General features: G+C 38.1%; 1 protein-coding gene across 2 annotated transcripts; it reads right to left on the reverse strand.

The window, feature by feature from the left end:
• Window positions 1–479: 479 nt before the first annotated feature.
• Window positions 480–16507, reverse strand: NPM1 (nucleophosmin 1). Of its 2 annotated transcripts, XM_042946842.1 has the most exons (11): window positions 16338–16507; window positions 14231–14310; window positions 13534–13653; window positions 13100–13193; window positions 12379–12485; window positions 12194–12261; window positions 7328–7385; window positions 6906–6989; window positions 6102–6203; window positions 3789–3863; window positions 480–836 (listed from the first exon to the last, which is right to left on the reverse strand). In XM_042946842.1, exons 1-11 carry the CDS (start codon window positions 16393–16395, stop codon window positions 798–800), a joined length of 885 nt encoding a protein of 294 aa, XP_042802776.1. In that variant the 5' UTR covers window positions 16396–16507; the 3' UTR covers window positions 480–797. The 2 variants fall into 2 exon arrangements, with proteins under 2 accessions (XP_042802776.1, XP_042802784.1); XM_042946850.1 differs by lacking the exons at window positions 480–836; window positions 3789–3863 and adding an exon at window positions 4778–5105.
• Between the last annotated feature and the right edge of the window lie 486 nt (window positions 16508–16993).

Raw genomic sequence — 16993 nt, forward strand, 5'->3', positions numbered from 1 at the left:
AGATCCCAAGGATTAGCCTCTGAATGTCCTCATGTAACCACCACATGCAATAAATTAACTTTTCTCCCAAGGATCTACAAATGTATAAATTATGTGCTATTTTGGGCAAACTGAGAAAAAGGTCAACAGAATTCATCTTCTGTTCTGGTTTAGATGAAGAACCGAAGTTAAGAAAGCCTGCTACAAGCTGTTTAACATGCCAGATTTTACCAGTGAAAAGGCTGGGTACGTGGATAGGTGGCCTGACCGAACATCTGGAAACACGCCTGCATGACCACAATTATCAACCATTATCAGGAGGTAGGAAAGTAGAAGCATTAAATGCTCACGATGAAAAATTAAGAAGCAGGAACAATTTAAAGGGTTTAGGGCAAGGACTGTTTCTCAGGGGATTTTTAGGTGTTATCTGATACTTTTAACTATGTACAGCTAGTTCTTTGACAAAGTTTAAGGGTAAATAATAGAAAGAGAAACAGTGCTACTTTATTAAAATACTGAGTTTATTTCACATGTATATTTTTGTCTCCCCACCATTTCCATTTGTCTGACCACCACTACTACTATGTCCTATCATAACATTCCATACATACTTAAAACCAAGCAAAGGGTGGAGCTCCATCTTTAAAAACTAAACAGGCATTTTGGACAACACATTCTTGGCAATGGAACCTGGACAACATTTATCAGACACGGTAGGGAAAGTTCTCACTCTGCATTATAAAAAGGACAGCCAGATATCAACTGTTACAGAAATGAAATAAGACGGAAAATTTTAACAAACTGTTTAAACTATTTTCTTAAAGAGACTTCCTCCACTGCCAGAGATCTTGAATAGCCTGGAAAACAAAAAAAGAAATGTGGTTAAAAGAACCACAACACTTCACAGACACCAATAAATTAAACCATGTTTCTTTGTACAGTTCAACATACCTATTATTTTTCATCCTACCACCAAAAAGGTTCAACTCTAGATAATTAAGAACTGATTGCAAGGGAATTTATACTCAGACATAATTTACTTTCAAATACTTCAAAAAAGACATAAAGTCATGTGAATCTTTGTAAACGAAATCAATGGTACTAGTATGCATTTAACAGCTTACATAAATGAAATGAAAGAGCAGAGAGGCCAGTTTGGCCAATGGTGCCTATGTCCTCTGCTCAGGGCTGCCAGACTTAGCACATAAAAATACAGAAAATGCAGTTAAATAAAATTTCTGTTAACACAGTTACATATACTTAGTTCTAAGCCTGTAGAACACATACGAAAATATTATGTGTACTTGAAATACACTAGATTAACTACTCAGCCCTTGTTCTTATCTGATGTGTTAAAGCACTTAAAACACCCGTCTTCTATTCTAAGGCATCACCTGCTTTTCCATTCCTTAAATTTAAGGATTTAAATGTTGTCTACTGACAAAAAAAAAAGCATCCCTCCACTTCTATGCCTTACTTCAATACATGAAATCTATACTTGTTCTCATACTAGTATGAACATCCATGCGAAAGAATTATTCTTCAAATGAGTCATGATTAAGTGTAGTTGTTATACACTTCAAGTTCGCATTTCGTTTCCTATCCATAAATAATGTTCTTTTAAGTCCTGGGGTGCCTGGCTGGCTCAGTCAGTGTAGCATGTGACTCGATCTCAAGGTTGTGGGTTCAAACCCTACATTGGGTAGAGAGATTACTCCAAAATAAAACCTTTTAAAAAGTAAAGAGATAAAAAATAGTCTTCATGTTTGTCAGTTCTTTACAGGATTCAACAAATTCCTTTAAAACAATAAAATACAGGTCAGTGAGTTCTTTGACTATCTCTGAATTTACATAATCCTGCTAAACAGTCATTTAAAACTAAGAAAGTAACCTTTATTTGATGTACTGTTTAAAAAATGTCACTAAGAACATTTAGAGCCTCTTCTCCCAAAATATGATTTTAGTGCTTCAAATACATAGGATACTGTTTTTCAACAGCCACTGGGTTTCAAATGCAAGGGAAATGAATATCAAATGTTGAGAGTCTCATAAAATCTTCCTGGTCACTCAGAATTTTGTAGAATCAGTTTTGAGTAAACAATACCTTTAAATAAACATTTACCAAACTTTGATCTATGGTTTCTCCACAAAAACTACAGTTGTTTTCATTAGCTCTTAATTCAAGAGCTTATACAAAGACTTACTAGTATTTCTCAAGTCCCATCTGGAAGGGATTTTACTAGCCAAATCCTCATAAGCAACTTTTTCACAAGGAAAACTATACGAGCAATGGCAATATTTTATACATTGTGATTACTTGTATATGTAGGCACGCCATAAAAACGTGAAGCATTTAAGCTTTGATAATCTCTACAATAATAAATGAAACTACTTTTTAATACTGTAGAAATTTCATCCTGGCACTTCAAAATATGCTTCCAGTTTTGTTTTTTATTTTAGTTTTAGAAAGAGAAGAGAGCACATGTGTATGAGGGGAGAGGGGCAGAGAAAGAAAGAATGAATCCGGGGCAGGCTCCACACTCAGGTCCACATGGGGCTCTATCCAACAACCCTGGATCATGACCTAAGCCAAAAATCAAGAGTCCGATGCTCAAACAGAGGCTGAGCCACCCAGGCACCTGCCCAGTATGCTTCCAGTTTTAGAGTCAGAAAATACTTCTGGTAACAGTGAATTCAGTTATTTTAGCTCCAAGACTGATACTATACCATTTGTGGAAGGCCTTTACAACTTTGGTTATTATTTTATCTTCTCTGAATTTTTCTTAATCACACACTTTATTTCACCACTTTCTTTGGTACTGGCGGGAGAAATCACGTCTTAGGCTTCCTTGTTAGTGCATGCATCTTTCCACTATTTGCAATACTGGACAATTGTATACTGCAGTTTCACAGACTTTTAACAAATGTCCAGTATTCAGAAAACTCACAGAATTCACTTGCATTTTGGGGTTCAAGTACATATAAACAGAATAGCAACCAAAAGAGTAAAAACTTGAATTTCATCTCACAGCCATATCAATCAAGGCTAACTTCCAAAGTATTAGTAAACAGTGTTGAAACATTGAAAGGATTTCAAATTGGAGAAAAATAGTGCTGCCATGTAAATGATTTAAGTGCTACCTACTGCTGCAGAAAATTACCTCAAAAGGACAAATTTCATTTACTGAAAAAAGTTGGACACAGGAGGCTTAGGGATTGATTCCTGACAAAAACCATTTAACACAGCATATGTTCTGTATATACAAGATACCTAGCACCCTTACCTGTTTTTACATTTTCCTTACATTTGAGTCAGCAACCATAAGACAATAAAAATAAATGCATCAATTTCTACTAACAAAATAATATATAACACAAATTAACAGCTGATTCAAGCTACTACATTGAGTATTAACTAATTTGACTTCTTGCTTCCTGATTTTACACATTAGGTCGATTTCAGCAAAATGTGTTTCCCAAGCACACAATAAAGCAAAAGACCAGACTACCTCAAATAGTCAAATGGAGCAAGGAAACCACAGCACATTTCTTTAGCCAACAGAGTAAAACTGCGCTCAGTAACGAAGAGATAATTTACCAACTATATAAAAACTGAGAAAAATGTACTAAGAAGTTATCTTCTCAATCTCTGCCAACTAAATTCTTAAGAGTTTCCATGTACTTAATCTGAAGTGTAATAGTCTGTGGTTAGGAACCTTTTAAAAGAAGCCAACACTTAAAGAAAATAATCATAAATAAATCACAATAAAAAATTTGGATTTGGTCAGGTCTCCTGAAAATTCAGTTACCTCTTGGTCAGTCATCCGGAAGCAATTCTTCACATAATTGATGAACTTGGCTTCCACTTTGGGAAGAGAACCACCCTAGGAGACAAAAGCATTATTGCGTTTAAGTATAGGAACACTGTTTTCGAGATATTATGAAATTCCTCACAGTTTTGCATACTCTTACATGGACCATTGGTTCCTTGCCCCTTCAACTCTTTCATTTTAATACTGAGTTTTTAGGCCCAGAAAGACCTATTAGGCAACAATATTTAGAACCTGAGTCTTTCATAGTACTCCTATATTGATAGGTTTGTCAAAATTTCAAATTCTCTCCAACCACCCTAAAAATATAAAATATGAGCTACAACAGATTCTCAGGCACTCAAATATGTCAGCTTGACTGCCTACTCTATTATATACTACCCCAAACCAAATGTAAAGCAAATGTATACCCCTTGAGTACCGCAAAGAGATCAAAACTGAACATCACTTAATACATACTAAGAACCTAAGTCCAGCACAACGCTAACCTGGAAGTCAGTTCAAGAGGTATATGAAGTCCAAACGGGACAAAAATTAGTCCTACATTTCACTGATCTCTAAAACTTGGCACCTCCTTCAGTTATAGACATAGGGGATGAATCACAACAGTACTAACACCAAGTTATTTTCAAAATATTTCATCAAATATTTTCAAAGACTGCAATTACTGCAAATATCTTGGGGTTTACAGTCATTTCTACTTTTGAATTATCTTATTTAACATACTAAGTATATTGTCTTTGTTCCTTATTTTGGTAACTAAATTTTACTTTTTCTTGTAACCTGAAACATCTATGCATTTTAAAAAGACCAAGGTTTCAGAATGCCAAAGGAATCATAGCACAAAATAAGTGATCAGAAATATGGTATGGGATTCTTAAATTGCCTCTATAACCTAGAAAATAAACCTGTCATTTCCATTTTCAAATTATTTGCCACATACATTCTTATTTGATTCATTCAAATATTTATTGAGCAGCTAAGGAGATACAAACAAAGGTGATTAAAACATGGTCAAAGAGGTGAGGCAAATGCACAAATCATAGAAGGTATAATGTTCACTGAAATCACAGCAGCCAAAAGAAAGTGCTTTAGGAGACTAAGAATGAGATTGCTTCCAGCCTGGAAGGGGGCGTGGGTGGGTGGCAAATCAGGAAAGGAGATTTGAGATTAAAATAGAAGACTTCAGTCTGGATTGTTGATGACACTCAGTATGGACTACATTTCTCTCTCCTTTTCCTCTCTCCCCAGCTTGGGGCTTAATTTACCAGTAGTGCCCAGGACTGTTCAATTCGCCTGTAATTAAACCAAGGAGATAGGTCCATATTAAAATGGTGGGGGAGGGTTATCTAAAGAGGTCATTTTAGCACTGTGTGAAAGGGATAAATATAAAGCAATGACACCAGAAGACTAGAAAGGTTTACAGTATTACTAAAGCAAAAACAATACATAATACATTCTGGTTCTAAATGTTATTCTTCCAACTGACTCTTCACTGCACAAGGAAATCTACTGAAGCCAGGTAGAACCTAGAAAACACAGGAAAAACATGGGCAAAGGAGCAACTTTTCCTCACCATCCCGTGTTTATTCTCAAAAACTGGGGTCTAATATTATGTAACTCTCAGAATTCTAGCTTTTCTCAAATGTTTGAATACATTTAAACTGATCATTCCATTCCATTTTCTACAAGTCCAAATTCACTAGTTTAAGAAGTTTAGTTCTCCGGTCAAGTAAGCAGCAGGATGAGAGCAAATTTCTTCTGTTTCCACTATTTAAGACAAAAGGCAACTAAATATAAGCATATTGGTCAAAGATCCACATATATTGACTGGTAATACCTTGGTGTAAAAGGCAAATAAAAGGACTCAAATTAGGTTTTTTTTTTTAACTATACCAAGCAACCAGCAGCTTGCAATTTTGTAAGACTCATACGCCCTCTGCTGGTTCTGTAGCATCTTACGAAAAGAAAGGAAAATGTTCTCATTGAATTTTTAACATCCGAAGTCAGAGACAAATCTTAAAATCAACTTACTTGTATTTCTTTTATGAAAGAATATACATGTAACTTCAAATACACAAAAAAAAAAAAAAAAAAAAAAAAAAATCACTGAGACTAGAAATGAATGTAAATAATAAGTAATACACTTCTGAAAACCAAGAGCACATAAGGGACAGATACATCAAGGAAAAACAATAAGGAACAATCTTGTTCCAAGCCTTCACAATGGTGTTTAAGAGAGGGGGAAATATACCTTTATCAAGTTTCTTCAGGAAAGATCATTTTACTCACTTTTTCTATACTTGCTTGCATTTTTGCTTTAATGTCTTCTACAGAACTAGGTCCTTTCGGTGTTTTGGGAGTCTTTTCCTGTTTTTTGAAAGATTCTTGACCCTGAAAAACAAGTTGAATTTCGAAAGGTTGTAAGTGTATACACTTACATATACTGTTAAAACCCATCCTACATACATGGATTTTCTCAAGAAAAGCATTATTTACAATCCTTCCTTGTAAAATGTATACAACCAGAATTCAGGTATCATAAATTAATTCATGACTAAACAATTATATTCTTAAAATCATTCCTTAAAAAATAGAATAGTTTGAGTTTGCTTTTATATTTCACATCAGATTAGTTCACATTTAAAAAGGATACCATCAAAATTGAAAGCATAAGGCTCCAAGAATTAAGCAAGTCAATGCAGCTAGATGCCTGATACCCATTCCCATAGCTTTTAAATAGTAACCTCCAAGACCAGGTATTGTGGTTCCTTTAAGCTGCTATTAGGTTCTAACATGCAGCCAGGGTTGAGAAACTCTGGTATGCCATAAATAATATCTTTCAACAAACAAGATTCCTTACAGGAGACAACTCTAACACAATAAAATCTTTGTGCTGGCTTTCTCTTCCACTAGAATGCCAGGAATGATACATATAGGACAATGATTACCAACAAGCATATTTTAGTGCTGTAAGACATCAATTACAGGTGTTCTCCAAGCACTATCAAATTTCAGACTACCTTCTTCCACAGAACTTTTAACTTTCCTAACTACCTCAACAAAGGCTGTGTTTAGGTATATGATGCCACTTACTTTTGATCTTGGTGTTGATGGTTTTGAGTCTTTTCCATTCTGGTTAGATTTTTGTGCATTTTTGGCTGGAGTATCTCGTATAGACTGCAATTATAAATTAATCTTAATCAATGCCCTCCTACGTAACTGCCCCAAACCATATAAAAGTAGTAGTTTGCTAAAACCAAAAAAAAAAAAAAAAAAAAAAAATTCTGACCAAAGTTTTAAAGTGGGAGAAGGCCACATGGGTAAAAAAGTAGATCACTGTCCACTACTAGGAAATCTTAAGACTACCCCAACTCAGGGCTAATTTTTAAAGTATTAGATCATTAACTCCTCCCAAGCCAGCTTTCATTAACTACAAGTGAAGAGCACAAAAATTTATCTATCATCATTTGTTACTAGCAACTTCTGGCAACCCTGTACCATTGTATCCTACTTACTTTCTTTACTGGAGCCTTTTCTTCAGCTTCCTCATCATCAAAATCATCATCATCATCACTACAAATGAAATGAGTCATTATTACTGATTCAACACACTCATAAACCAAAAAGCCTATGTAGAAACTGGCTATGAACCAATTTCATAGAAGAGCCAATGAATCAACAAGTTTAGACAATCAAATCAAGGTGTTAAGAAATTTTGAACTTTCGACAAAAAGAACTGAAAGCAGGATCTTAAGAGATATTTGTCCATTCATCATCATTATAGCATTATTCACAATTTCCAAGAGGTAGAAGCAACTCACATGTCCATTAACAATCAAATAGATTTTAAAAATGTTCTATATATTTAATGGAATATTTGAGGTTTTTGACAGTTATCACAATTTACATTCTTGGAATATGCTATTTTAATGAATTCCTGTCACATGCTGAAGATGAATAAATCTTGAGGACATTAACTGAAATAAGACAGTCACAAAAAGAAACATACTGTACAATCCCACTTAATATAACACACCAAAAGTAATCTTTATACTCTTTATAGAACCGAAAGTAGAATGGTGGTTGCCAGGGGCTGAAGATAGAAATGAGTTGTTTTCATTTCATGAGATTTTCAGTATTACTACAAGAGTTTGAGACCTGTCAAACAATGTGAATATGGATAACATTCCTGAACTGTACACTTTAAAAAAAAAAAATGGTTAAAATGAGAATTATGTTTTTACAATTAAAAGGCATAAAAATTTTACAAAGTGGAGATTATAGTTTAAAGAAATTAAAATAAACACATGTAATGTTCACAGATCAGTAGAAATATTTTACTGAGGTGGCAACTCTATTAATCTACAGGTTCATCGAAATCCTTGAGTCCCTGCTGGCTTCTCTATAGAAATTGATCCTAAAATTTGCATCAAAATTCAAGGAACCGAGAGCAGCCAACAACAAACTTGAAAAAGAACAAAGTTAGGATTCAGTATTTTCAAAAGAAACCCACAAGAACTACAAACCAGGACAATTGTTTTAGCAGAAGGATAGACCTATACCAATAAAATTCAAGAGTTGAAAGGCTAATAAATAGTGCTGGGACAACTAGAAATCCACATGCAGAATTTAAGTTAGTCCTCTACCTCACCATGTACAAAAAGTGATTCAAAATGGACCAAGGGTCTAAATTTTTAGGTTTGACACCAAAAGCACAAGCTAACAAACTGGACTTCATAAAACCTTAAAAAAAAATGTAAGCTAATATAACACTGTGTTGTCAACTATGCTTCAAAAAAAAAAAAAAAAGAAAAAGAAAAAGAAAAAAATTTTTGTGCAAAGGATACCACTGAAGAGTGGAAAGACAACCCAAAGAATGGAAGAAAATATTTACGAATTGTATGTATCTGATAAGGGACTTGTCCCAAAACATTAAAAGAAAACTAACACTGGGATACCTAGGTGGCTCAGTCAGTTCAGCTCAGATCATGATCCCACAGTTCTGTGAGTTTCAGCCCCACATGGGACTCTGTGCTGACAGCTGGGAACCTGCCTGAGATGTGTTCTCTCTCCCTCTCTGCCCCTCCCCAGCATGCCCACGCTCTCTCAGAAATAAACAAACAAAAAAAAACCCTCTTTTAACTCAATAATCTAGAAAAAAATCAAGACACAAACCTTGGATTGTGAATAACTTGTTCTGTGAGCGTTCCACAAGACGAGCAAACATGTCTATAATAAATTAACTTGATAAACCAGTGATGTCTGTAGTTAAGAATAGTACGTGACACCAAACATTGTATCTCACAACTAAACCAATGGTTCGCTCTGTAGGATTGGGGGTGATTGTCTCCTATGCTCGGATGATTGGTCTCAGGTCACAGTGTTTGGTAGAAATCAGTGATGTTTCAAAATGTTGGAAGGTGCCCACAACTGGCACTAGGCTATTTTTTGTCACTTCAAAGCGCCTATGGACAATCCTTTGCTCCTTTGCTTCATTCTAGGTCAGGCTGCCGGCAGATACAGACCCTTTCCTCTGCTGCTTTATTGCCAGTTACACTAAATACAATAGATGACAAGTTTATTAATACTGTACTGTAAAAAAGATTCCACTGAGCCAATAGATAGCAGTGATGCCATTACTGGTAGTGAAAGTCATCCTACACAATAAAATAACCCTCCTCTCGTCTCCCTCACACCAGCTATGAAGGTTTTCCAAGTGCAGGTTAAATTCTCTTTATGTTTTGTATTTTCTTTATTATTTTGTATTATAATCCAGTATTATAATCATTTTCATATGAATATTTTTGCATTGTGGGACGAATCATCTGAGTTTCCACTATTTCTTATGAGGAAATTCACTGATCTATGAGTGCTGTGGGTTGCAAACATGTTTCTGGAATAAATTATGCCTGCAAACCAAGGTTTTACTGTACTAGGAATGCTTCAACATAAATAATTTTTTTAAGTTGTGTATTTCTTTTTGAGAGACACCATGCACACGCAAGCAGGAGAGGGGCAGAGAGAAAGAATCCCAAGTAGGGCGTGATCCCACAAACCATGAGACTATGACCTGAGCTAAAATCAAGAGTTGGATACTTAACCAACTGAGTCACCGAGGTGCCCCAATGTAAATGGTTCTTTTAAAACCGTCATAAATCACGTATTGTATGATTCCATTTACATTAAATATGCAAAATAACCAATTCTATTAAAGATGAGAAACAGTGGTTGAGTAGAGCCAGGTGAAGGAAGTGATTATAGAATGATTTTGGACGACATAACTAGTCAAAAAGTTATTCTTCAAGGCGCCTGGGTGGCTCAGTTGGTTAAGCGTCTGACTTCGGCTCAGGTCATGATCTCACAGTTCGTGAGTTCGAGCCCCGTCAGGCTCTGTGCTGACAGCTCAGAGCCTGGAACCTGCTTTGGATCCTGTGTCTCCCTTTCTCTCTGCTCCTCCCCTGCTCACGCTCTTTCCTTCAAAAATAATAAACATTCAAAAAAAATTTTTTTAAAGTTTCCTTTCCTTCTCTTCCTTACTACGTAATCTCTAAATTTAAAACAGGAGCAACTTCATCTATGTGCAACCAAAGGAAACACCCATCTTTTCAGAATTGGGTTAAAATGGTCAAGTATCATGTAATACATACAAAGCCATAGATACAGTCCTTTATTTTAAACAGTGATTCTGTCAATTTTGGCTTAGAACCCAATCCCTTTATGTGCCTCCCCACACTAGAAACAAGAATGACAATGATTTCTATAAAACCACTGTCATAAGCGGTTTTATTTAACCATCTCTACCCTATACGTTATCTGACTACCCACCCCTTTACCCCTTCTTCCCTTCCATGAAAACTAACTTGGGCCTTAACAGATACACACACACTTCATTCTTCCCACACTACCAAACCTAAAGGCAACTTGGAACATGGAAGAACAGAGACTACTCTACGTTGTGGTTGTATCAGGAAAAATCCCCATTTTAAAGACAGGAAATCCTTCAAAACCCAAGCAGATTGAAGGTAACAATCAGGTCCCTACTCAAAAGCCTTTCTTCCTAGAAGAGATTTTCTCCTCAGTGAATATGCTACTGTGCATAGACAGTATACCTAGACAAAGGTAACCTGAAATCAAGGACTAAATAAACTCAAATATAACTAAGCACCATACACCATCCATATACACCATCCATATTTCTCATTTGTTTTAAGCCCATTTCCCCTATTTCTCTTGGAGTGTATCACTTTAATTCTTACTGATAACTATACTCAAAAGCAGTTAACAATAAAGTACCAACTATATTGTTTTAAATTTGATATGCAAGTAATTTTGAATTTTGTTAAGCATTCAACTCACTTTTCCTACTTTCTGCCTTCACTGTCCTGCCCAAAGGGCTTTTTAAAGAACTACCAGGTTGGCTACTTGAGGTTACTGAAAACCTAACTCCCAGATATGATCATTAACTAGTCCATGTTTGATCAGTCTTTCCTATGTTCTATTCGAATTATGTTTTCAATAAATATATATGGACCAACCTGGGAACTCAGAAACAAAGCTGTCAATTAAAAGTTCAACTTATTACAGATTACTGACATTACTGGAAATAGGAAAGACCAATTATAAATACCATTTTATTCTTTAGTGGGCATGTAACTGTTTACTTAGCCTAACCAAATTTAATAAACCTATCAAATCCTTTCCAAGAAAATCTTAATCTCTTTTACAAAAATTTTATCAGTAACAATCAGAGAACCAAGGGCCAAAATCCTTTGGGGGGGTGGGGGGAGGGAATTCGTTACGTTAAGTAACAACCCACAAAACAAATGTTGTTGGAGCTATTCAGATTCTCTTTTCACCCAAACCATTCATCATAAACTGTTCAGTGGAAGACACACCTAATCACATGTTCACTAAATCTTCCTCAGAAAAAAAAGTTATCTAGTCGGACACGTTTGGGAAATGCTGCATACTCTTGAAAATTTGCAACACACTGCAACTTTTCTTTTTTAACTTTTTGTTAATGTTTCTGAGAAAAAGAGCCAACAGCAGGGGAGGGGCAGAGAGGGGGAGACACAATCTGAAGCAGCCTCCAGGCTCTGAGCTGTCAGCACAGGGCCTGACACAGGGCTCGAACCAACCGTGAGATCAAGACCTGAGCTGGAAGAAGAACATTTAACTGACAGAAGCACTCCCACACTGCATTTTAAAGGTTCTTAATCCCAATAGTATCCTTCAACTCAGCTAATGTAATGCAGTGACAACCACTGATCATTTACCCTTTCTTTAATTAAACTCTTACTTAATTTCATGGAGGACTGTGGTAAATAACTTTCATAAACTACTCTCCATACAGCTACATCAAGTTTCTAGAACATACTTACTCTTCATCATCATCGTCATCATCGTCATCTTCATCATCATCTTCATCGGCAGCAAGTTTTACTTTTTTCTTATAAAAAAAAAAAAATATATATATATGTAAATATATACACACATACTCATATACAAGTGCTGATCTTAATCACCAAACCAAAGGCCAAAATAAGAGAGATCTTTACACCTATACCTGTGGAACCTTGCTACCACTTCCAGGGGCAGAACGCTTTCCAGATATACTAAGGAGTTTCACATCCTCTTCCTCTTCATCTTCTGACTCTGCATCTTCCTCCACAGCTAAAATAAAAAATTATTTATTAGCTACGAATAAAACTCAACCAACAAGCAAGAACTCAGAAAAAAGAGCACAACATACAGTAAGAAGCATTTAAAAATTTTAAATGAACATTAAAAAAGAACTATGAAAACAGCAAATAGGGAACCAAAATTTTTTTTTTTTTTCAACGTTTTTTTTTTTTTTTTTTTATTTATTTTTGGGACAGAGAGAGACAGAGCATGAACAGGGGAGGGGCAGAGAGAGAGGGAGACACAGAATCGGAAACAGGCTCCAGGCTCCGAGCCATCAGCCCAGAGCCTGACGCGGGGCTCGAACTCACAGACCGCGAGATCGTGACCTGGCTGAAGTCGGACGCTTAACCGACTGCGCCACCCAGGCGCCCCCCAAAATTTTTTTTAAAAAGCAACTTTGAAGGCCAGCACTCTACTAGGCTTTAAATGAAAAACAAAAACAACAACAAAAAAACAGGCTTTTCCAGTTTAAGTTACTCTATTTCCACTTCAACCTATTAATAAAGACAGCAGTACTAAAACTAAGCATGCTTTACAAAGTCCAAATTGGGAACAAAGTTAACTGCATTAAGAGAGAATAAACAGCACAATACATAACATACCTACTAAGTGCTGTCCACTAATATGCACAGGCCCTGAACCGCATTTCAACCGTAAGACCACCGGTGGTGTTATTTCAAAGCCCCCAAGGGAAACCTGAAAAGGAAAAACTTTTAAAAATCAACTAAATACTGTGAAAACAAAAGTATTTGGTATAAATACCTGTTCATAACAGACTTACAAAAATGTATATAGGCAAACTCATAAACCAAATGAACAAACCAGTGAACCTGTTTCTCACCTCTAACAGGTAGCAAACCACTATGTTCAAGAGTTGACCATTCAACCCCACAGTGACATAAGACACAGCCACTGTTACTAGAAGTAGCAAAGAAAATTCCTTCTTCAATGCCCTTGGTGTAGTAACCTAAAGGGCACCTACCTTAACACAACAGAATTAGACCTTAACATAAAATCCAGCAGTAAGTGCCCTTACCGTTGGCTGTACAGACATTTTCAAAGTTGCCAGTGTGACTTTAATTGGACTGCCTTCATAATTCATTGCCTCTGCTTCAACAATGTGCAATTCATCCTTTGCACCAGCTCCTAAACTGACCTGTGAACAAAAAGTTACTTCAACTTTTATTCTACTTTAAAATCCCCCCAAAATTTGTCTGGAAAAAAGAAAAACGAGAATTATAAACCCAGTATCAACACTGATGGAAAACTAATTTGTGCACAACGTTGTCTCAAGTTTTATGTGGCCTTGCCAATCATTTCTCATACTCAAATTTGAAACGCATAAAAATTTGATGGCATTGTTATAGGTTATCATCTACCCACAGTATGGATCACCTAACGTTTACTGACCACTGACTGCAAACTAGGCAGAAAAGACTACAGGCTAGTCACTATAGAGGACAAAAAACATTTATCACTGCCTTAAAGGGCTTTACAATGCAGCCAAAGAAGCAAAGTACATAAATATGTGCAGCCTAACAGTAGTGTGACAGAACTTTGCGTGATTACTAAATGAGAGGTAAAGAGGCCAAGTTTTACACCACAGGTACATAAGCAAATACATACAATACTCAGTTATAAAAAATACTATTGCAAAGTTATTAAGTCACACAAACAGGAATAGACTGAAATCAAGAAAGGTTAAATAGTTTATTTTGAAAAGTTTAACTTACCGTTCTTAAAGATAACTGGTGCTCGTTTTCATCATTATCCACTTTAAAGTGATAATCTTTGTCAGCCTTTAGTTCACAACCTGAAAAGGGGAAAAAAGCAACAACAAAAAAGAATTAGCTCTGAAACTTAACTGAGGGTAACCAAAAAAAAACAGTTAATTTGTGAACAGATTTTCCACTATTCTAGCTACCAGATGGCAAGGCAGAAGTATCTCTTCCTGGGTTTCTTAAACACAAGTGTCTATAAATATCAAATAACATCCATACAGGGCTTTATAAATTCCACTTCCCCACTATACTATCTCATTTTCAGCTACACTATTACATTCTTAGGTAGAAACAGGCCCAAAAGTTTAGTAAAAACTGAAACCAGTATCTGAAACTAAGTCTAATATACAAGGTTGATAAAATCGCACTGTTTAAAAAAAAATTACCTACCTAACTACACAGGACAAGTGGCAAATTTAGAAATGAATGGTTACACAAACACCTACGTGAATTTGTATTTACAAGGGAAAAACTACAAACATGGATCAAAACTTGGCACAGGGATCAATATCCCATCCTTAAAGTTAACAGAAATGATATGCATTAAATTATGCTCAAATTATGTTTAAGATTAGCTATATCATAAGGATATTTCCAATAGAAAGGGTTAATACCGTATACTGACCAGAAACCCCAGCTAGTCAAAAGAGCCTTACTTAATGTAGGAGTTATCTACTCCCATTCCATCAATAGGCAAGTTGTTTCAAGTACCGACAGAATAACATTTTAATTATAGGATTCCATTTAATTGTCATCTAACAGTTACGGGTACATAAATGCCTAAATGTTATCTCAATTAACACATCTCAGCATGGTATATTAAAAAAAAAATGTGTAACCAAATTTGCACTATTTCACAGCCTGACTGACAAAGATATGGCTACGACAATCAATTTCACTTAATATTCAAAAACCAAAGCTGGTCGCTTTCTACTATGGTACTGGAGTTCTGGAGGGAAGGGAGGTCGAGATTCCAAAATTGTATCAGATCTTATGGACTCAAACTGAAACCTACACACATCTCCTATCTTCTCAAAAAGGCTGTTTGCTCAATGCCGCACAGAAGGCTGTTTCCACCAGCTTCCCTCCAAAAAAAATAATAAACATACATATACTTACAAATAACGCATAGAGACAAGGGTCTTGCTTTAGATCTATCTAGTCTCTAACTACAAGTACAACCTTCATTGAGTCACTTCAGTTCTGAGCACGAGCATCGTCACCTGCAAAGTGGGCTAATTTCCATTTACCAATATGAGACAGGAAAAGTGCTCTGTAATTGAGATCTGCCATCGTAGATGTTAAGCACCGAACAAAGACTTCCAGAATCTTGGCTCTACTCGCCACTTCACCCAACATTTCCCGCCTAACAGTTTCAATTAAGCCCCAGGATCCCAGGCTCCGGAGTGACAAGACACCAGGGAGCCCCGGATGTAGTGCCCACACCCCCCTCCTTCCCCCAACCACGTGGCAACCACGTGCTCCCAGCGGTTGCGGCCTCCTCACGCCCGGCCGCGCCTCCCCTCCCCCCGTAAGCGGCCGAGGCACCGGGACTGAATCTCCGCTGTAGGGCTCCAGACTCCTCAGGCCTGAGGCCAACGCCGGGCTCTAAGTATCCTTTCCCCCAGAAAAGCAGCCACTGCCGCACACCACGGACCCCCACAACCTCCAGCCGGACGCCGGGACCCGGCATCAATGACCCCAGCCAAGAATCACAAGCCTACGGAATCACACACTCCAAGGGAAAATAATGCCCGTGGCCCTACCGTGTGCTCCAAGCAAAGCCGACCCCTCGGCAGGCCGGTTCTACGTTACCTCAGGCCCTGGGCCTCGGATCGCTCACGCCCCAGGCTTCAGGCCGCCCCTCCTTCCACCGCTTCATGCTTCAGTTCTCCCCTCCCGGCCTCCCATCCCTTAGGCTGCAAGGCCCCAGCGGCCCGCTTCCCTCCCTCTACCAGCCCAGGTTTCTCTACCAGCCCAGGCCTCAGTGGGTTTCCCGCCCCCCCACCTCAAAGCCACCAGGCCCCGCTCGGCCTCGCCCCAACCCCCCAGCACTTACCGAAAAGATAGTTCTGGGGCCTCAGGGGGCTCATGTCCATGTCCATCGAATCTTCCATGAGGTGGTGGCACGCACTTAGGTGGGAGAGAAGGCGGACGGAGAGAAACGACTACTGTTCCACAGAACAGCCGCGCAGGACGGAATCACACCAGGGAAAGGACGCGGGCTCCCTGCGCACATATATAGCACCGTGAAGATCTCGCGAGAGCTTCCCAAGTCCCGTCTCCACGCGCGTGCTCGGGAGCCCCCCCCTCCCTGGACGGTCGCCTTCCCGCGCAAGCGCTCTTCAACCCCACTCCTTTCTACCTCGCCCCCCACCTCCTCCAGGTACTTCGCGGGCTCCCACCGAGCAGGCGCACTCGTACCCCGGCCCCACCCCTCCGCCGGCACCGCCTGTGCGCACGCGTGCTTTCTCCTGGTAGCGCGCGCTACCCCCCTCCAACCCTTCCACGTCCTCCCCGGTTCTGGCGGGCCGGCCTAGCGCCAGAAGCCTGCGCTGCCCACCCTGCAAAATGGCGACGGCAGCCCTTGGCTGTACTAGGTATGGAGAGCGAGCCGGTTGCAAGTGACCCAGAGAGCAGCTGGGTTCACCTTTCTCCATCACTTCGTGCCTCGCAGACTTCCAGACAGACATAACCACCTCGGGATTTTTACTT

The sequence above is a fragment of the Panthera leo genome, chromosome A1 (assembly GCF_018350215.1).
Source record: "Panthera leo isolate Ple1 chromosome A1, P.leo_Ple1_pat1.1, whole genome shotgun sequence".
Lineage (NCBI taxonomy): Eukaryota > Metazoa > Chordata > Mammalia > Carnivora > Felidae > Panthera > Panthera leo.